We start from the raw sequence: 21,696 nt of genomic DNA on the forward strand, positions 1-21,696 counted from the left end.
AACCGATCCAGGGTTTGACTTACCACCTCTCGCTTGGCTGGAGACCCGCAGGACGACACAAGAAACAGAGCCCGTAATAGGCGGGCAAAATCCAATTCGTAACCATGCTCGATTATACTGAGGACCCACTGGTCTGACATAACCCTGTCCCACTCCTCGAGAAATAGTGAGAGGCGGCCGCCCACCACAGGAACTGGGGAGAGGGTCAGCACACCTTAATTGGGACGGTTTTCCACCCACAGCTCCCTGAGAAACACCCCCCCCCCCCCCCCCCGTCACGGAAGGGCCTGCGGCCGCAAAAGGAACTAGGCTAAGACTGAGACCTCTGAGTTTGCTGTCGAGAGGTAAAGGTGGGAGTCCTCGCCTACCGAAACCTACGCTGTGCATGAAACCTGGTATGCGGCGCACCAAAGGCCCTGGATGCCCTGGGCTTGTCCTCTGGCAACTTATATACCTTGTTCTCCCCAAGAGACTTGATTAGGGCTTCCAGCTCCTCACCGTACAATAATTTTGCTTTAAAAGGAAGACTGCCCAACTGTGCCTTGGAAGAAACGTCAGCCAACCAGTTTCGAAGCCAAAAGAAGCCTCCTGGCTGAAACTGCGGTAAGCCATGTTGCGTGAAGATGCTTGCAAAAGATCATATAAGGCATCCGCCGTGTAAGTCACCGCAGACTCCATTCTATCCGCCTGCTCCGCTTCTTCCGGAGGCAACCCTTGGGAGGTGAGCAATTGCTGTACCCATCTAAGGGTTGCCCGTTGCATGAGGGTACTGCAGACGGCTGCCCGAACACACAGTGCGGACACTTCAAAGATCATTTTGAGGAGGACCTCAAACCTTCTATCTTGCAAATCTTTAAGAGCCGTCGCCCTGCAACTGGCATGGTCGTTCGCTTAGTGACAGCCAAGACCGACGCATCCACCTTAGGGTTCTTGAGGACGTCCAAGGACTCATCGGGTAGTGGGTAGAGTTTTTCCATAGCCCTTGCCACCTGAAGGGTCGCCTCGGGAGATTCCTATTCCCGGATTACAAGCTGCATGAGCATCAGGTGAAAGGGAAAGGTTTTGGGAGGGTCTTGCATCCCCGAGAGGACCGGATCTCCCTTGGTGGGCACCGCGCTAGGCTGCGGAGTCTCAATGTCCAGTTCAGCCAGGACATGAGGGATCAAAGGATCCAGCTCCTCCCACCTAAATAAGCGGAAAACACGGGGATCGTCCCCCTCTACCGGGGTGGACTCATCAACATCCCCGCCTGTATTTGGGAGGAGTGAGTCCAGGGAAGAACCCGAGGGACCAGGATCTGGAGCCCCCACAGGGGCCAAAAGAGCATCCGGAGCTGTGGCCCGTTTAGCCACCTTTGCGTGTGGAGGCTCAATACCTTGCAGCTGTGCCTCAGCCTCCAAAAAAGCCTGGTGCATTAACAATATAAAGTTTGAAGAAAAAGGCACCTGTTCCTTTAAGGGCTCCGGGGGGGGGGGGGGGGGGGGGGGGGAAGGCCCCCGAGTTCGGAGGTGAGGCGGGCCCCGGACCGTGCGGCTGAACCTGGCTTAAGCTGGGTGGAGAAAGCAGAGAAGGAGGAGATTCCCCTCCCCTGCAGGAGAGCATGGAACTAACAAAATGGCCACCGTTCCCACGAGAACCGGGAATGGGGCCACCTGCAATCGGGCTCCCCAGCTGGACCTTCACGCCAAAATCGCCCCTGAACCCTCCCCTGATGGGCCTTCTCCCCCGGGGAGGCAGCGGGCGCGCGCGCGCACACACACCTTCGCGCGAGAGACGGAGCCCTGAGTCACCACATGCCGAGCATAAAAACCCCCGTGGCATTCCGGTAGCATCTAAAACAGCCCGGCGGCGAAAACAAGTAAGAAATACCTGAAGTAAATAAGAACTGCTGAAAATTTGGCCTTCCGGAGCTCTGGGAACCTGAGGGAGCCAAGCTCAGCACAGGACACGGCACCCGAGGAATGCAACGTCTCGGGGTGCAGGGGGGAGGGACCGGCCCACCGGTTAATCCCCCACTTACCAGAGTAGACTGCGCCTCCGGGGATTAGGCCATCGGTGCACCCAACTCCAGCCATACCCTCTACCAAGGCTGCAGCCGCCCGGGAGAAATAACACTGATCTTCACTGACTAAAAGTAAAACTAAGATTTATTTTTATTTATTTTTGTAAAACAAACTTAATGTAGCCAAAGCTGTTTGTAAAAAAGAAAGGAGAGTTCCACAACTCTGGGAATTGCTAGAGAAGAAATAATATGATAGGATCAGGACTGCAGGTTCTGTCGACCTCCTCTGCTGGAGTCAGAGAAAATACTGAAGGATCGCAGGTGGCACACCAAGTTAAGAGGGGGTGCCTTTCAGTTTTTTTCTCTGACTCCCTCTGCTTGAAGGGAGACACAACCCCAGAGGTCTGGACTGATCCTGGTACATACAGGGAAAGGAAAATTGGTTCTTACCTGCTAATTTTCATTCCTATAGTACCACTGCAACATACCCCAAGGTGCACATGCAGTCCCTCAGTATTGATAAGTACCCAAGCCAAGATGGAACTAACACCAACCACAACCACCACTTTATATTCCCCTAAATGAGCAGTGGGAAGTTGAAAACTCATAACAGATAACCTTGACTTCAATAAGAAAAAACATGCAGGGCTACATACAAAACCTGTGCCATTTATAAGAGATCGAGCAGACTCTCCAAATCCAAGACCTCCTCTGGGTGGGACTACAGGAACGAAAATAAGCGTCCCTGTACGTACCTAGATCAGTCCAGATTCCTGGGATATACCAAAGCTTCCCTAAATGGGGTGGGACTGTGAGTCCTGCTCAAAGCACCCTTTCCCCAAAGCCCCTTGATTCTGGGGAATGGACATTCAAATAATAATGCCTCGCAAAAGTGTGCAAATTCTTCCAAGTAGCCACTCTACAAATCTCCTGTGGATGCTGTCTGAGAATGGGTCAAATGAGCCCGTAACCCCTCTGGAACAGGACGACCCTGACAGATGTACACCGAACCAATTACATCCTTTAACCACTGTGCAATCGTGACTTTCAAAGCTTTACAACCCTTTTTTGCACCACTTCATAGCTCAAAAAGGTGATCCGTTAGCTGAAAACAGTTAGTGTTCTCCAGCTACCTCAACAAAGCACACTTGACATCCAAGCATCTTAACTTTCTAGCATAAGTCTCTGTAGCATCCAAACTTGAAAAAAAGAATGGAAGTTCCACTGACTGATTCAAATGAAATGACAAACCCACCTTCGGCCAAAAGGAAGGAACAGTCTTCAAGGAAAACCCGGAATCAGAAATCCTCAAAAAGGATTCTCTACCAGACAACGCCTACAATTCCGAAAACTTTTGGGTAGAACAAATGGCCACCAAGAAAACCACCTTCAAAGTGAGATCCTTAATAGTGACTCTCTTAAGAGGTTCGAACAGCACAGTACTCAAGCACTTAAGGACTAAGTTAAGGTTCCAGGAAGGACAAAACTTCTGAACCAGAGGACATCGCTAGAGTCTCTCCCTGTACTTTGCCTCAGAGGCATCCCAACACTGCCACCTGAACTCTGAGGGAGTTAAAAGACTCCCCCTTCACCAAGCCTTTCTTGCAAAAATGCCCAAATATGAATGATGGAGGCCCGCAGAGGAAGCACTGCCTGCTCTGCACATGAGATCTCAAAAACCTTCCATGCCCTCACATATGTCAGAGGTGGAAGCCTTTTTTGCTTGCAAAAGGGTAGCAATACCTTCCTCAGCATATCCTCTCTTCCTTAAGTGCTTTCTCTGAACAGCCAAGCCGCGAGACAGAAGCAAGGCAGAAGTAAGGCACTGACCCCTTCTTCTCCCCACTCCCTTCTCTGACTGAAGAACCACGGGGCCTTGGCATTTTGGAAGGTCACCATGAGATCCATGTGCGGCCTGCGTCATCTTCGGATGATGAGATGCATTGCCTCCTCAGAGTTCCCACTCTCCAGGATCCAACTACAGACAGCTGAGGAAATCCGGTTGCACATTGACCATTCCCACTATGCAAGAAGCCGCTAACAGCGCCAGATGCTGCTCTGCCCAGTGAAACAATGCTTGGGCCGCTTGAGCTACTGCCTGACTTTTGAATCCACCCTGTTGGTTGATGTAAGCCACAGTCGTTGCATTGCCCGACAGGACCATCATAGGCTTGCCCCTCAACAGTGACAGAAACACCTGCAATGCCAATCTCACTGCCCTCATTTCTAGGCAGTTGATGGACCACAACGCTTCGTCCGCCGACCAACAAACTAGTCCCAACACATTGCTCCCCATCCGGAAAATCTGGCACCGGAGTAACAACTGTCCAATCCAGAACTGTCAAGTCCACCCCTCATCTCAACTTGTCCCAAACAAACCACCACAAGAAACTGGACCGAACAAGCCACCATGAGAGACTGGACCTAGCCAACTCTGTTAAAAAAAAAAAAGCAGCAGATGAAACTGCCCTGACCATGGATTCCAGCGGGAAAGCATGCTGACTATAAAGGTTGCATATTTATTTATTTTAAGTTTTTCTATACCGGCATTCGCGATGGATATCACATCATGCCGGTTTACAATTAACAAGTGGAGAAGGAACAAAATAATAATAAATAATAATAATAAACATAATAAACATTAAACAAGTGAAGACAAAAAGATTGCAGTTACAATAATGTAACTTTACAATACAATACAATACAATAATTTGCATATGAGCAAATGCCCACAGAACCAACTCCAATGTGGAGGCCATAGAGCCGAGAACCTGCAAGTAATCCCAGACCCTGGGAACCTGCTTCTGCAGCAAAGCTCGGAGTTGTAGCTGTAATCTGGAGATGCGCTCGTCGGTGAGAAAAACCTTCCCCACCTTGGTACTGAAACACGGCCCCAGAAATTCCAGCACCTGAGAAGGGGGAAAAATGGCTGAACCAAGAGGCCCTCCCTCTGAAGAGCCACCATCCTGACTATTTATTTATTTATTTTTATTTTTTATATACCGAAATTCTTGTAAGGATACAAATCAATCCGGTTTACATAAAACTAGGATGCCAACGGGCTTAAGGAAAGCCAAGGTTTACATGAAACAGTTTAAACAGAACGCTTCCATAGAACAATGAGGAGGTAACTCTCTTTGGGTAATATAGAACAGACCCAGGGCTATGAATAAATTGACTTAAAACGATTAAGAAATATTCCATACAAAATAAATAATTAAATTAAAATTAATCAAAATAATAAATAGAATAGAATGAGTACAACTACAGTTGTAACTATTATACATCGAAGGAAGCTGTTGCAAATATAAAACAGAATAGTTACAGATTAAATGTTTAAATTATACAGTATTTAAATATACAAATATACGGAGGAGGCTGAATAAAGTTTGACAAATGAACAAAGTAGTGGAGAGAAACGCATGAGGCAGGGGAGTAAACATGATACCATCACCTTGGTGAAAATCTGGGCCGCCATCACCAGACTAAACAGCAAGGCACAAAACTGAAAATTGCCATCCCAGGACCATGAAATGAAAATTGGTTCTTACCTGCTAATTTTTGTTCCTGTAATACCACAGATCACTCCAGAGAAGTGGGTTGTGTATCCCTACCAGCAGATGGAGTCAGAGAACAAAGCTTTGGGCACTGCTCTATATATATATATATGTATATATATATATATATATACACACACACACACACACACAAGAGTGCCACCTGAAGTCCCTCAGTATTGTCCTGTATCCAAGCTCATGGTAACAGAACAAAGAGTGAGGGGTAGCAACCAACAAAACCCCGACTACCCCTACGCCCTAAACAAAAAGTAAACCAAACAACCGTGCATAACTGCTCCATCAATCCGTTCTGCAAAAAGGAGCTTCATGAAATGCTTCAGGACACATTATCGGTCAACGGTAGCCAACACAGTCTTTCGGAATCTGAAATAAGGGGTGGGCCTCTGGATTGATCTGTGGTATTACAGGAACGAAAATTAGCATGTAAGAACCAATTTTCATTTCCTGAACATACCCAGATCAGTCCAGAGAAGTGGGATGTACCCAAGCCACCTTACACTGGCCGGGCCCCCGAAAGACCCGCACGCAGAACACTCTCACCGAAGGACGATTCATCAGACGTCTTGACGTCCAATTGATAATGCTTAGTGAAAGTGTGAATAGAAGACCACACCGCCGCCCTACAGATCTCCTGAGGTGACAAGAGCTGACACTCCGCCCAGGAAGTAGCCTGGGCTCTAGTGGAGTGAGCCCTGAGACCCAATGGAACTTGCTGTCTACGGGCTATGTACGCCGAACAAATGGCTTCTTTAATCCACCGAGAAATGGTCGCTATAGACGCTTTGTCTCCTTTCTTTGGTCCCCCAAAAAGAACAAACAAATGGTCAGAACGTCGGAAGTCATTGGTAACCTCCAGATACCGCAGTAAGGCTCGGCGCACGTCCAAGAGATGAAGGTCCCTGTCCTGAGAAGAGTCTTGAGACCAATGTGGAAACCCAGGCAGCTCCACCATCTGATTTACGTGAAAGGACGAAACCACATTAGGGACGAAGGACGGGACCGTCTGCAGAGACACCCGATCCGCCGAAACACGCAGAAAAGGATCCCGACCCGACAGCGCCTGTAGCTCTGAAATCTGATGAGCCGAGCAAATGGCCACCAGAAACACAGTCTTCAAAGTCAGATCCTTCAGAGAGGATCCGCTGAGAGGTTCGAAAGGAGCACCACAAAATACCCGGAGAACTAAATTCAGGTTCCAATCCGGAAATAACGGGTGGACGGGAGGCCGCAAATGTTTGACCCCTTTAAGAAAACAAGTAATATCCGGGTGCGCTGCCAAGGAACAGCTGTTGAACCGTCCCTTCAAGGCCCCCAGGGCCACAACCTGTACCCGAAGGGAATTGAACGCTAGTCCTATAGTGTGCCCCTGCTGAAGAAAGTCAAGTATTCAAGGAACCTCGACTGATAATGGGTCGCAAGCCTGCTGACTACACCACGACTCAAAGAGCTTCCAGACTCGCACATAATCCATAGAGGTGGCCAGGCGTCCCACCTGCAGAAGAGTGGAAATGACCTGCTCGGAATAGCCCTTCAAGCGTAAAGGTTGCCTCTCAAAAGTCAAGCCTCGAGAGAGAAGTGATCCTCCCAATCCGAAAATATGGGCCCCTGGCGGAGCAGACGCAGTAGATGAGCCAGCTGCAATGGGCCTTCGAGAGACAGACGAATGAGGTCCGCGAAAAACGGACAACGTGGCCACTCCGGCGCCACTAGGACCACCCGGCTCGGGTGAAATTCTATGCGGTGGAGAAGTCGACCTATGAGGGGCCAGGAAGGGAAGGCATACAGGAGAATTCCTGTGGGCCAGGGGCACACGAGAGAGTTGATGCCCACTGAGCCCTGCTCTCTGACGACTGAAGAAACGTTCAGTCTTCGCATTCGCCCGCGTTGCCATTAGGTCCAACTGAGGTACACTCCCCAACTGGTGCAAATATGGTTCCATGCGTCGGCGGACAGTTCCTGTCTGCTGAGAAAGTCCACTTGAACATTTTCCATGCGAGGCGGCAATGCTCCCAAGATGACGTTCTGCCCAGGCGAACAGAAGTCGTGCTTCCAGTACCACAGCGGGACTTTGTGCCCCGCCTTGCCAGTTGATGTACGCCACCATCGTCGCATTGTCGAAGAAGACTCGCACCATTCTGCCCTGAATCCAGGGTAGAAAGGCTTGTAAGGCTAGACGCACCTCTCTCGTCTCGAGACAATTGATGGACCACGATCCTTCCGTCACTGACCATAGACCTTGAGCGGATCTTTCCGCACATACAGCTCCCCAACCGGAAAGACTGGCATCGGTGGAGATTATCAGCCAATTCGGAGGGTCCAAATTCACCCCCCCACCCGCTCCGGATTGTCACGCGACAGCCACCACCACAGACTGACTCTGGACTCCCGAAGGAGTGGCATTGGCAGGTGAAACTGCTCAGACACTGGACTCCACCGAGACAAAAGTGCCCATTGTAATGGATGTAAATGAGCGAACGCCCATGGAACCAAGTCCAGAGTGGAGGCCATGGAGCCCAGGACTTGAAGATGATGCCATACTGTGGGAGTGGTCTTCCGAAGAAGCGAGTGGATCTGGTCTTGCAACTTCGTTATTCGGACTGCCGACAGAAACACCTTTCCTTGTATGGTATTGAATTGGGCTCCCAGATACCCCCGCCACCACCAAACATATTTTTGGATTGGGAGGATTCACTTCTCTCTCGCAGCTTGGCTTTTGAGAGGCGACGTTTACGCTTGAAGGGCTATTCCGAGCAGGTCATTTCCACTCTTCTGCAGGCGCGACGCCTGGCCACCTCTATGGATTATGTGCGAGTCTGGAAGCTCTTTGAGTCGTGGTGTAGTCAGCAGGCTTGCGACCCATTATCAAAATTCTGTTAAACCTACTCTCTGACATCGGCATCACTGGAACAGCACTACTATGGTTTAAATCCTACCTTGAAAATAGACAATTCAAGGTCAAGCTGGGCAACAACGAATCTGATCCTATTAACCTACCCCGAGGCGTACCTCAAGGCTCTACACTAACCTCTACCCTCTTCAATATCTACATGTTACCACTCTGCAAACTATTATCTAAGCTAGGTATTACCCATTTCGTATATGAGGATGACGTCCAAATCCTCATCCCCATCACTGACTCCCTACCTAATGCATTAAAGATCTGGGACAACTGCCTCACCGCAATCAATCAACTCCTCACCAACATGCACCTAGCGCTTAACACTACCAAAACAGAACTACTTGTCATCTCCTCTGATGCCCACCCCTTATCCTTCACAGACTCAAAGTCATCGCCCCCCCCCCCCCCCCATACCCCTCTCCCCACATACACACAACCTGGGCGTCACCATTGACACCCAACTAAATCTAAAAGCTTTCATAAAATCCACCCTAAAAGAATGCTACTTCAAACTTCATGTTTTAAAGAAGCTAAGACCTCTCCTACATGGCAATGACTTTAGAACCGTCCTCCATACCATAATCTTCTCCAAGATTGACTATTGTAACTCCCTCCTCCTGGGCCTTCCTGCCTCCACCATCAAACCCCTACAGCTGCTACAGAATGCTACTGCCAGAATACTCACCAATACACGCAAGAATGATCACATCACTCCGATCCTAAGTAATCTACACTGGTTCCCTATTTCCTCAAGAATTCACTACAAAAGCCTCTCACTTATTCACAAGACCCTATACAACGAAAACATACAATGGCTACACGATTCCCTCCACTTCCATACATCCAGCAGACTCACCAGAGCCGCCTATCAAGGCCTATCAAGGAACACTCCACATACCATCCCCTAAACTCACTCATCTCTCCTCCACAAGGGATCGAGCATTTTCAATAGCAGGTCCCGCCATTTGGAACGCAATGCCACCTGACCTTCACATAGAATCATCCATGCAGAAGTTTAAGAAGCAGCTAAAAACTTGGCTCTTCAAGCAGGCTTTCGATTAAGTACCCCCCTTGCCGCATTAGTTTCTCCCCCCTTAATTGGACCTCCTCCTGATAATCGCCGCTCCTTAGCCTTACCTCCCTTTTTGTACACACAGTTTTCCAGCCCCCCCTACCCTATTATATGCCCCTTTTGCTCTCACCCTAAATGTGTGTTAAACATGCCTTCAGCATTAGTCATCCTTCCCTGTCTACCCTTCCTTTCAACACCCGCCCCTTATCATCTCACCTCCCTCTCCTTTTCTTCACCTCTTAATATGATTATAACTTAGCTCAATACATATACATAGTTCAATACTTATACATAGGTTTTCCCCTCATGCTACCAATATATCCTATGTAAATATAAATGGTTATTTTCCCCTCATGCTACCAATATGACCTATGTAAATATAAATGGTTTATATTCTATAATCAGTTATGCGATGCCTTATAATCACAATGTTCCTTGTAACCCAATACTATATAATCGCAATGTTCCTTGTAAACCGGTACGATGTGCAAACTGTTATCGGCATATAAAAACCACTAAATAAAATAAATAAATAAACACCTGGGTGGGTTCCAAGTGACTCTTCTGGACATTGATCACCCAGCCCAGTGACCGCAACGTGAACATCACCATGCGCACCGACCTCTTGCAGTCCTCCCGAGACTTTGCGCAAATCAACAAATATCCCCTCCTTCCGAAGGAATGCTGCCACCACTACCATTACTTCTGTGAACGTTCGAGGAGCCGTTGAGAGGCCAAAAGGGAGGGCTCAAAATTGGAAGTGTTGTCCCAACACCTTGAAACGCAGAAACCTCTGGTGACTTAACCGGATAGGGATATGAAGATACGCTTCCGTGAGGTCCAGGGACGCTAAAAACTCCCCTGTCCGAACTGCCGCCATCACCGTCCTCAATGTTTCCATCTGAAAACGAGGAATCCGAAGGCAATGCAAATAGAGGATGGGACGAAACGTGCCTTCCTTTTTGGGTACCACAAAGTAAATCGACTAACAGCTCCTTCCCGGCTGTGTCTCCGGAACCGGGACAATAGCCCTGAGGTCGAGAAGTCGTTGCAGTGTCCCCCGGACTGCCTCACGCTTGCTGTGGGAGGCCACTCGGGATTCCACAAACATCTCCCGGCCCGGACATGAGAATTTCAAGGCGTATCCATCTCTGATCACCTCTAAGACCCAACAGTGAGGTAATTCTTGCCCATTTCGTGTAAAAGTTGGATAATCTGCCTCCGACAGCTGCGATGACGGAATGGGTGCTCTTGGCTTCATTGGGGGGCTTTGGTGCTTCCTGCACCCAGATGGCCCGAGTCCCTATCGCGTCGGCGACTCCCGCGAAAGGACTGCTGGCGCCCTGTAGCCGGTTTAGAAGTGGTCGGTGCGGTGTATTTGCTAGTCCTGTATCGACGGGTGTCCCGTAAACGAGCTCGAGGGGGAAAGGCCTTCTTGGATGATCTCCTGTCTTCTGGCAACTGATTGCAATTGGATTCCGCTAGCAGTTTCACCAGCTGATCCAGGTCCTCTCCAAAAAGGAGCTTGCCCTTAAAAGGCAGGTTGCACAGCTGGGATTTAGAGGACAAATCCGCCGCCCAATTCCTCAACCAGAGGAGACGCTGCGCCGACACCATGGAGACCATACCTCTTGCAGAGGTCCTCACTAGATCATTCAGAGCATCCGCCACGTATGCGACACCCGCTTCCAACCGGGCAGACTGTAACGCCCCGCCGCCGCTTGTTCTGGCACTGGCAGACGCCTCCTGAACCCAACACAGACATGTTCTTCTGCATCAGGCTGGCGCAGATTGCCGCTCAAAAACTCAGAGCTGTGACCTCAAATGCCTGCTTCAATTGGATTTCCAGCTTCCGGTCCTGCATGTCTTTCAGGGCGGCCGCCCCAGCGACCGGGATAGTGGTCTTCTTAGTGACAGCCAAGACTGCAGCATCCACCTTAGAGATCTTCAACAGGTCTAAAACATCTGTCGACAGGGGATATAGTTTAGCCATCGCTCTGCCCATTTTCAGACCAGCATCAGGAGCCTCCCACTCCCGGGTCACCAGTTTGTGTACTTTCTTCGGTAGAGGAAAGGAAGTAGTGGGACCCCTAATGCCATCGAGGACGGGATTTACCCCCTCATTGTCAGACTCCTCCTGAGACACCTTAAGGCCCAGGACCTGAGGAATAAGAGACGCAGTTCCTCCCTTTTAAATAAGCGGACCACACTGGGATCGTCTCCCTCCGCAGGCGGTGTCTCGGGGTCATCTGTATCGTCCGTATCCACATCCGCCTGATCCGGGTCCATCCCCGCATACGCCCCCGTGGGCGGAGTCGATCCTGATCCCAGCAGCGGGCCTTGAGGGCCCTCTCCTCTCTCAGTCGAATCTGATCTATAGGGCGCTGCCCAGGATCTGCGGCCCTATTTAATTTTCCTGGAGGATGACAGACGTCTCCTGGGATTCCGGGTCTCTTCACTGCCGAGCATTTGTGAGCCAAGAAGGCTTCGTGCATGAGAAGGACAAATTCCGGGGAAAACCCCTCCGGGGCCCCTTCCCCTTCCGGGGAAATCACTAGAGGTGCAGCACCCGCTCCCCCCATGGGGTCCTCCCCTACAGGAGCTAAAATGGGAGGGGGATCCTCCTCCTGCTATTCTAGGTCCTGGGCACCCGAGCCGTTCCCAAGGGGGGGGGGGGGGCCTTCCGGTTCCGTCAATTCTCCTACCTCCTGAGCACAATCGTGGCATAAAAAGGCTGCATCCAGAGCCTGACCGTGAGTGCCACACACGTGGCAGGACGGCGATTTTGAGTGCGGCCCCATCTATGAAAGCGCGCCGCCTCGTGGATCTAAGGGGGAGAAGGCCGCTATTGCCGCACCACTGCTCGTAGCCGCGACGCGGGAAAAAAATCAGTCAGGAAGTCGAAAACAAACTGTTCCTAAAAACAGATTAAAAAACCCGTGCACAGCCGAGCCGCGGCCAGCCAAAAAAACACAGCCTGTCCCCGATTGAAAACGCTGCTGCAAAGTAGCAAAACCAGCAGTTCCACAAAGAAACTCACCCCTTCCCTTCCACGGCAGGCCGGAGCTCCGGGAGCTGAGGGAACAAGAAGCTGACAGCCTCCCCACATGGTCTCCGAGGACCCGATCCCCATGCACCGACTCCTTATCTCAGAGCCAACGGCATCCAGCCAGACACTCAAACAGAGAAACTTTGTTTTTTTTTTTAATATAAACTTTACTGAGGCAAAACAGGGAATGCTCTAGCAGGGATCAAGGGAGCAGCTGTAGCAGTATCGGTGGCGAGTAACCAGGAGCCCCTGGCCTACACACCGACCCAGGGCAGGCGAAACCCTGACAGGGATATCCAATCCCCCGGACGCCCGGCTTCCACTGAGGGATGGCCCACGAAGGTGCCTAACACCTCAGGAAGTGACCGCAAGTAAAAGAAAAAAATTCTAACTACTGAAAAAATCAAATTAAAAACTGAAGGAGTGCATCTCTGCCATCTGCTGGAGTCAGAGAAATACTGAGGGACTGCAGGTGGCACTCTTGTATATATAGCAGTGCCCAAAGCTTTGTTCTCTGACTCCATCTGTTGGTAGGGATACCCAACCCACTTCCCTGGACTGATCTGGATATGTTCAGGAAATCTGAGATATATTTGATGGTCTGTTCGGATTCTTATAAGAAAAGATCCTTGGGCAATCCCCAAGAAGCCAGGAATCCCCCCTTGTGCACTGCTGCAATCATGGAACGTTAAATCCAAAATGGGTCAAAAACAAATAGAATAGCGGCCCTTCCCTGCTCTTCCAGAGGTACAGAAACGATGACTCTCAGCAACCAGACAGTCGACTGTTTGCTGTACTACGAGTCTCTTTCTCTCGTATGAACAGGGGAGCAATGAACAAATCTCTTAGCAGATGAGCAAACTCCAAAGTGTAACCTTGACTTGTCATATTTAGCACCTACGATTCGAGGTGATCGTGGCCCACTCATTAAAAAAAAAAAAAAGTCAACAGACCCCCTACAGCTGGTACCAAGGAATGGACCAGCCTTGCATCACTGGGCGGACTTGGCTCCACCAAGTCCCTGACTTCAGCCTTCCCTATGTGATCTGTACCCACAAAAGGACTGATTCCAGGACAATTATCAACCAGCAGACTGGCTTTTGGCACCCGATAGCCCCGCTGGGCCAGAAAATGTTTATTGCCTCTGAAACGAGAGCACAAAGGTAAAGACCCTTTCCTTTTAGGCTTATCCTCAGGCAATTTATGACCTTTATTCTCCGAGAAGTTTGATCATCTTTTCTAAGTCTTGTCCAAAAAGCAGCTTCCTTTCAAAAGGCAAAGCTCCCAGCTGAGACTTAAGATGACACCTATGCCAACCAGTTTGTCAGCCAGAGGAGTGTCCTAGCCGAAACCGCTGACATCGTGTCCTCAAAAAAGTTCGAATGAGGTCGTATAGTGCACCAGCTTCATAGGCAACGATGGCTGCCTGCCACTCAGCCTCAAGGTCAATCATGGCCCTGTCTGCCTACAACTGCTGAACCCAGTGGAGACCTGCCTTTAGCATAACACTGCTGCACACCGCAACCCGTATGCCAAGAGCAGACACCTCAAAAACTTTCTTTCAGCTTCGTATCCTGAAGGTCCTTGTAGCAGTGTAGCACCGGGCATTGGAATGATGGTCTTCTTTGTAACAGCCGAAACTGCGGAATCCACCTTCGGTACCCTGGAGTTCCAGAGAATCCTCTGGCAAGGGGTACAATTTGTCCATTGCTCTGCACACCTTTAGTCCAGTCTTAGGAGTATCCCACTCCCTGAAACCAACTTCTTGACAGATTTATGGAAAGGAAAGGTCCTCACCAGACCTCAGAGACCCTCGCCAGAATGATGGCTACTGCCTGGAGTCAATACCCTTATTAAATAAACATACACAGGCTTGACTCCAACATCGCTCTAAGCTTCAACAGCAAGAGGAAATGTGGAAAAAAGGATTCACACTCACAAAGAGGGGAGTAGCTGGCTTGTTACGGCGGTTACTACCCCAAATCAAATAAGCCTGATACTTCACTTTCAATGCATATACAGCATAGTTCTCTGATTCAACGGCAGGGGAGAAGAAAAGAGGGTTCGCACTCACAAAGCGGGGAGTAGCTGGCTTGTTACGGCGGTTACTACCCCAAACCAAATGGGCCTGATACTTCACTTTCGATACACATCCAGCATGGCTCTCTGCTTCAACAGCATGGGAGAAGACTTATACGTCACGCATATCCAGCATAGCTCCCTGCTTCAACGGCAGGGGAGAAGAAAAACAACCAATAAGGGCTAATAACATAGTCTGGGTAAAACAAATAAGCATGGGTGCAGCTTGCTTATTGCGGCGGCTACTACCCCAAACTAATCAAGCTAGATATTTCACTTGGATGCAGCTCCATCACTGCTCTCTACATTAAAGGTGGGGATGGAAGGGAAATAGAACCAAGAGCTAAGAGAAACAGATAAGTATGAGAGAAAATATGTGTGAAGCTTGCTGGGCAGACTAGATGGGCCATTTGGTCTTCTTCTGCCGTCATTTCTATGTTTCTATGTTTCTATGACAGAGTCCACTCCTTCCTGCGGAAGCTCCATCCACAATTCCTCCAGAACATGGGATATCAGGGGGCCCAACTCTTCCCTGTGGAACAGCCAAACCCCTTTTGGATCACCCCCTTCCACAGCTGGCCTACTTCCCAGCACTTCGTCCGCATCCAAGCCAACATAGTGACCTGCGGGACCTCATTGTTCTCAGAAAACTCGGTCGCGCCTCTCGAGGTGGGTGGCCCAGGAACTCTCCAAACCCTTGTGGCCTCAACTGCCTTAGCCGGTCCAGCCCTCTTTGCCAAAGTCAGGTGCGCCGGGGAGCCCTGTCCAGCCTTGCGCTGCTCCGTGGCTTTCCTAGCCAAGAACGCCTCATGCATCAAAAGCACAAAGTCAGTAGAAAAAAATTGGAGGCATCATTCAAGGCTCCCTGCTCTACTCCATCACCAGAAGGGGCTCCTCCAGCCTGTTGACCTCCCCCGGATGCCCTATGAGCTGGGGAAAGAGCGGGAGGGATTCCCCCCCTCCGCAGCCCAAGAAGCAGCCGCGAAGTGAATAAAATGGCTGCTGTTCCCACACTTAGTGGGAAGGGGCCATCCACTGCCTGCAGCGCACCAGAAAGCCTGTCAGGCTCGTGCTGCCTCCCCGGTGCTGCTGGAACGAGTACAGACGACCCCTCTCCCCCGGAGAGGCCCTGAGCGCAGCGGTCATTCCAGGAGAGACGTGCATGTCCCCGCCGAGCTCCTAATTAAGGCTGCGTGGCAACACCGCAAAGCACCAGGACCCCCAGAACGCACGACAAACCAACAGCCGCCAGAGTGACCCACCGGGGAGACTGGCAGCAATGACCGCCAGAGGACTGAGAGACAAGGAGAGCTGCTCAATCAGCCTCAAAAAAAGAAAGTAGCATCTTTTTTCTTTTTTGTAAAATGTAATGAGGCTGCCAAACTAACAAAGAAATACTACTTCCCTTTAAAGAAGATTGTCTGCAGGTTTTGACTGTCCTCCTGCGGATGAGAGAACTGAGACCCCTAGCTATCTGCCCGTGCCAGTGATCAAGACATGAGCACTAAGGGTCACAAACCTACTGCTTGTCCGCCTCAAAACCAGGGAGGACGGCCCCACCAAGACCTAACAACTTCCTTGGAGGCAATTCCAACTTTTCAGTTTCTCTTTTCTCTCTCTCTTTTTTTTTTTTTTTTTTATAGACACAGACTGCAGGTTTTACACCTCCACCATCTGCTGGAAACAGAGAAATACTGAGGGGACTGCAGGTGGCACCTCGGGTTACGTTACAGCGTCAGTAAAGCTTTCTCTGTCTCCATCTGCTGGAAGGGAGGCAAAACCCAGGAGTCTGGACTGATCTGTATACATGCAGGGAACAGTTATTGCCATCTCTGCTAGGAGACACCTGCTCCTGGCACAGGCAGTGGCAGCACTTAAAAGGTCAGTGGAAAAAGGATTTCTTCTGGATTATGTTCTAGAGAAGGGAACAAAGCAACTGGAAGCCATGGTCAGGAAAGAGGTGGAGAACAGATTCCAGCCAAATAACAAAAGGCAGCATGTGTGATGGGGGCACAGTCTGATCACATGGCAGTGCCAAGGTAGAAGATAAAGAGGTTCATGCAGAGTCTGTCTATAAGCCAGCAATTACCTTGTGCCTCTGGTGGCCCCCAAAGGCAATCCTCCGGGCATCCTCCACATTATCACACACTAGAGCATTTCCACAGGCATACTGCAGGGCCTTCTTGATGTGTGGAGGCTCGTAGCGGATCACGTCAATTACCAGCTTGGCACCTTTCAGCTCCCGAAGTTTCTCATCAGTGGGTTTCACCTAGGAAGAATGAGGGGAGTGATGTTAGAGGTACTATGTGAAACCCTAGCAGCCAAGGCCTCCTGTTCCTCCTCCCATCCTCCCCCACCAATACCAGGGTTGTTACCTCCAGGTAATCAAGGGGCAGGAAGGTCTCAGGCTCACCCCGCTGCTCCTTAATATACTGGATGCAGTCTCTGCCTGTCTTCTCCGAATCCACAATGATGGCATCCATGTTCTTGCCCAGCACTTTGGTAACAGCTATCTGGTATTTCTTCTGTGTGGGCTGGCACAGGTCGATCAGGCGTCCGTACTATGTGGAAGGAAGAGAAAGAAATCCCAGTTGTAAAGGACAAAGTAATGCAGACAGTGCCATCTCTGAGATGGAAACCTAATCAGACAAGTAAAGACAGTTAAGGCCAATCTAAACTACCCACATTTTTTCCATGATACAGTGCCTTACGCCTTTTATGACCACTGTTGATCTGCCTTTCCTGTGATGTCTTCACAACTAGTTATCCTGTGTACTTCTGCCATACTTTCTGGATTTGTTATGGTTTTTGCCTCCACTACCACCCCAGAGGGCTATTCCATGAACCGAACACAGAAACAGACAAGGATGAGAAACATATGGAAAGGAAAAAGAGCACCATACTCCAAACCAGTAACTAACCAACCAGCAGGTAGCCAGAGTAAATCTACAGACACATACCACAGAGCCAGGGTACAGGCGTTTGATGCTCTCCATAATCTCAGCTTTGCGCTGCTGCCGGCTGCTCTCCTGCCGATCGATCCTGGCATCTCCCAGCTGTTCCATCACCTGGTTCAGCTCTTTGTTTATCTCATCTATGCGACGTTTAGCCAATTCCACCTCCTCTGTCAGCTCCCCCTCCAGCTTTTTTTGCTCTTCCAGGGACTGTCTAAGGGAACAAGCAGTTCTATCAGACTTAGGCGAAAGGGTGGCGAGAAGGGGGGAAAAGAGAAGGTGGACGAAAAAAAGGCAGAACAGAAAAAGCAGTCATCATCCTCTTCTTACATACTTGCTGGTGGAGATGTATTCCTCAAGCTTCTCAATTCTTTTCTGGTTCTCTTCTATCTCGCGCAGCTTCTGCTTAATCTTGGCCTAAGCGGGAGGGTGTAAACATTCATTGCTGAGATCCAGTGGCAAACTTATCAGAGTTGCTCAGCTATCCTGTGTTCAGGAAGGAAGTCCCTCAATGCCTGAACACACATATATATATAATTGTGCTCATAATAAGTGTTTGGGAATGACAAGGAGATTTTCATACCACAGGTAAATGCTTTTGGTATATCCGATATTCTGATGAGTTCGGTGTATCAGATCCTGGATTCACTGCCTTGCATTAAATGCTATCTCCACACCCCTACACGCCTGACCACCAACCTCCGTTTCCACTTTCTTGCGCTCTTCCAGGTCCAGGCGATCTTGATCCGCCTTCTGGTCACGGTTGAATTTCTCCAGCTCTTGTGCCAAGGTGGCAGCTCTCTTGCTGGCTTCTTCCTTCAGACGGTGGTACTTTTTCACCTGCAGGGAAAGGAGAAAGGCCACAGGTATCAGAGGGGAAACCAGGAATTTCATTCAGCTCCTGTACAAAGACTTGCCCAAGCCCATGGCACTCACTGGCTCACAATGAAGTCCAAACAATAACATCAGTGACTGACCTATTCCCTCCAAAAACTCACCCAGTTTTGCTCCAAATCCCAAGGGGAAAAAAATGTCTACACAAGAATTTTAGCCTCCCACATAATAAAAAAATATATATATGTAGGCTGTCTCAGACAAAAAAAAAAGGGTACCTAGAGCCTGCAGCCGACCAAGCTGCCTCGTGAAGGGGAGGGATCTGACACAAGGGTCACCAACCCTCGGCCCGCCCGCCTCAACCGGACAGGGAGAATCCTTCAGGACCCAGAAAAATAAATCCCTGGGAGGAAGGCTCAAAAAGGGAAAATACAAATAAAAATTGTCTCAGTCACAGAACTGCAGGATTGCACCCATCTACCATCTGCTGGAGACAGAGAAATTCTGAGGAACTGCAATGGCATGTGTGGTTAAGTAGCAGTGTCAGTAAAACTTTCTCGGTCTCCATCTGCTGGAAGGGAGACACAATCCAGGAGTCTGGACTGATCTGGGTACGTAAAGGGAAATACATTTCAGTACAAATACTTGATATACAGCAAGTTATACTTTAAATTTTGGATCACAGAGCTGTTTAATGGGCAGGACACTTTTTGGCAAGCCACATTGTGGGTATAAATGTGCTTGCTAGATTATCTGCATCCCTGATAAAAAGGTCCACTGTTAGGCAAACAGCTTTAATATGCAAGATTAAAATAAGACTGATTATTTCTGTCTATTTGACGTGTAAAGCTTATCGTTTTCACTTTGGTAGCCTATTGAAAGCTAAGATTTCAGAGAGAATGTTTTATAAGTGAAGTGAGTAACTTTGCAGGAAGAGCAAAAGGGGTTAAGGCTGGAGGAGCATCACAAGACATGATTTCACAGACTGTCCTTCACTCTGATATCAGCTCCCAGGCCCCATCCTTGAAGACAGTTTTTGTGGAATCAAGGCTCTCAGTCATTGCAGGTGCAGGAACAGAGCATCGCCTTCTATGATTTTAATACACAAAATATCATAGTGCGGTTATGGAAGTTCACTGATCATCTGCAGAATAAATTTCTTCCTTCTTCCTATCTCAATCACCAGACAGCAAAATCCTGTCATTCAACACTACTGTGGAGAGTTCCCCCCACCTCAAACTGCACCTATTTTACCATGCAATTCCAGCTCTGCCTCCTCTCCTCCCCTGCTTCATCAGACTCTTCTCCAGCATGAGGTCCCAGCCTGCCTCTTATCTAGCCATCCTCCCCTTCTTTACTGCACCTGATTCTCTTCCAGCGTGAGGTCCCGGCCCTGACTCTGGCTCTCCTCCTCCATTCTGTCCTCAAACTCCTGCCGGGCTTTCTCCACACACAGCATCTCCTTCTCCAGCTCATCTATGTCTGCCTTGCGCTTCTTGTACTGCTTCTGTGCATTCTGCATTGACTTCTTGGCTGCCTCTAGTTTCTTGATCTTGTGCGAGGTGTTCTCCTTGGCCTTGATATACTGCGGCCTCTTCTGGTTCAGTTCTGAATCCTTCTCCCTACATGGAGGTTGGGGGAGACAGGGCAAAAAAACCCAAAACTTTAAGGCAGCCACATTAACACGCTAATGGACCATAGGATGAACAGCCCCTAGTAACACTATGTACCAACAGAGTCACACCTTTTTGTGTATCTGTATAGCACTGCATGTGGCTAATATTACTATAGAAACAAAGGAAAATTGGTTCTTACTTGTTAATTTTTGTTCCTGGAATACCACAGATCAGTCCAGACTCCTGGGTTTTGCCTCCCTTTCAACAGATAGGAGACCGAGAAAGCTTTACTGACAGTTCCATATAATCTAGTGTGTCACCTGCAGTCCCTTAGTATTGACCTGTAACCAAGTCAAGATGAATACCAAAAGAACCCTAATGTAATCGAACACACTCCCTCAAAAAGCAGGAGGAAAGTGGAACCTTGAAATGGAAAAATCTTTTCCAACCATAGCAACAGGAGAACATTAATGAAACCCCTGCACAATTCTTCAGCATATGTACAACAGTATGAGGGGACTCAACCCAACAAAAGGGTGGGACTCTGGACTGATCTGTGGCATTCCAGGAATGAAAATTAGCAAATAAGAATCAAATTTTCTTTTCCAGTTCATACCCAGATTAGTCGACTCCTGGGATGCACCCAAGCTTTCCTAACTAGGGTGGGGACTGTGAGAGTCCCGCTCGAAGAACAATTTCATCAAAGCCCATTGCCTCCGGATCCTGGACATCCAAGCGCTAATGCTGGCGAAAGTGTGCAATGACTTTTCAAGTGGCCACCCAACAAATCCGCTGCAGCGACACCTGCTAGCGCTCAGCCCAAGAAGCTGCCTGCGACCGAGCAGAATGAATCCTTAACCCCTTCAGGACAGGGCGCCCCTGACATGTATGTCGAGCCTATAGCTTCCTTCAACCACCACGCAATAATGGATTTAGAGGCTTTCTGCCTCTTCTTCACACCACTCCATACTACAAAAAAAGTTAATCAGATAACTCAAGATCAATAATAGCTTTTGGGTAACAGAAACCATCTTACATCCAAGAGCCGCAGATCTTTCGCTTGCGACATTGACGCATCCAAATTTGGGAAAGTCGGAAGCTCCAATGTCTGACTCAAATGGAACGCTGACACAGCCTTCGGGCAAAAGAGGGCACCATACGCAACGAGATTCAGGAGACCAAAATCTTCAAAAAGGAATCTCTACATGACCATGCTCAGAATTTCTTCCAGCTGAACAAATTGCCACTAGAAAAACTATCTTAAGAGTGAGCTCCTTCATAGTTGCCCTCTTTATAAGCTCAAAAGGAGCCGTAATCCCTCTCAGGACCAAGTTAAGATTCCAGGAAGAAAATAATTTTCCACACCGGAGGACAGAAATGCTTTGCCCCCCCAGAGAAATCTCTTACCACATCCGGATGTGCGGCTAAGGACATGCTATGCACCTTGCCTCGAAGATAGCCCAAAGCCGCCACTTGCATTTTGAGGGAGTTAAAGACCAAACCTTTCACCAGCCCTCTTTGCAAAAAAGGTTAAAATGGTTGCCTCAGACATCTGAGTAGGTTTCACTCCCTGATTTGTACACCAAGACTGGAAAACCTTCCAAACCCTCATG

At 49.1% G+C, this 21,696-nt stretch overlaps 1 protein-coding gene across 1 annotated transcript in view; it reads right to left on the reverse strand.

The window, feature by feature from the left end:
• Positions 1-21,696, reverse strand: part of SMC1A (structural maintenance of chromosomes 1A) — a 90,555-nt gene that overhangs the window by 40,351 nt on the left and 28,508 nt on the right. Inside the window, exons 6-11 of the mRNA XM_029607480.1 lie at positions 19,831-20,089; positions 18,333-18,473; positions 17,968-18,050; positions 17,640-17,847; positions 17,055-17,240; positions 16,769-16,948 (exon numbers count right to left, since the gene is read on the reverse strand). Coding sequence (XP_029463340.1) covers positions 16,769-16,948; positions 17,055-17,240; positions 17,640-17,847; positions 17,968-18,050; positions 18,333-18,473; positions 19,831-20,089 — 1,057 coding nt within the window. The remainder of the gene's footprint in view (positions 1-16,768; positions 16,949-17,054; positions 17,241-17,639; positions 17,848-17,967; positions 18,051-18,332; positions 18,474-19,830; positions 20,090-21,696) is intronic.

This window comes from Rhinatrema bivittatum, chromosome 1 (genome assembly GCF_901001135.1).
Source record: "Rhinatrema bivittatum chromosome 1, aRhiBiv1.1, whole genome shotgun sequence".
In the NCBI taxonomy this organism is placed as follows: domain Eukaryota; kingdom Metazoa; phylum Chordata; class Amphibia; order Gymnophiona; family Rhinatrematidae; genus Rhinatrema; species Rhinatrema bivittatum.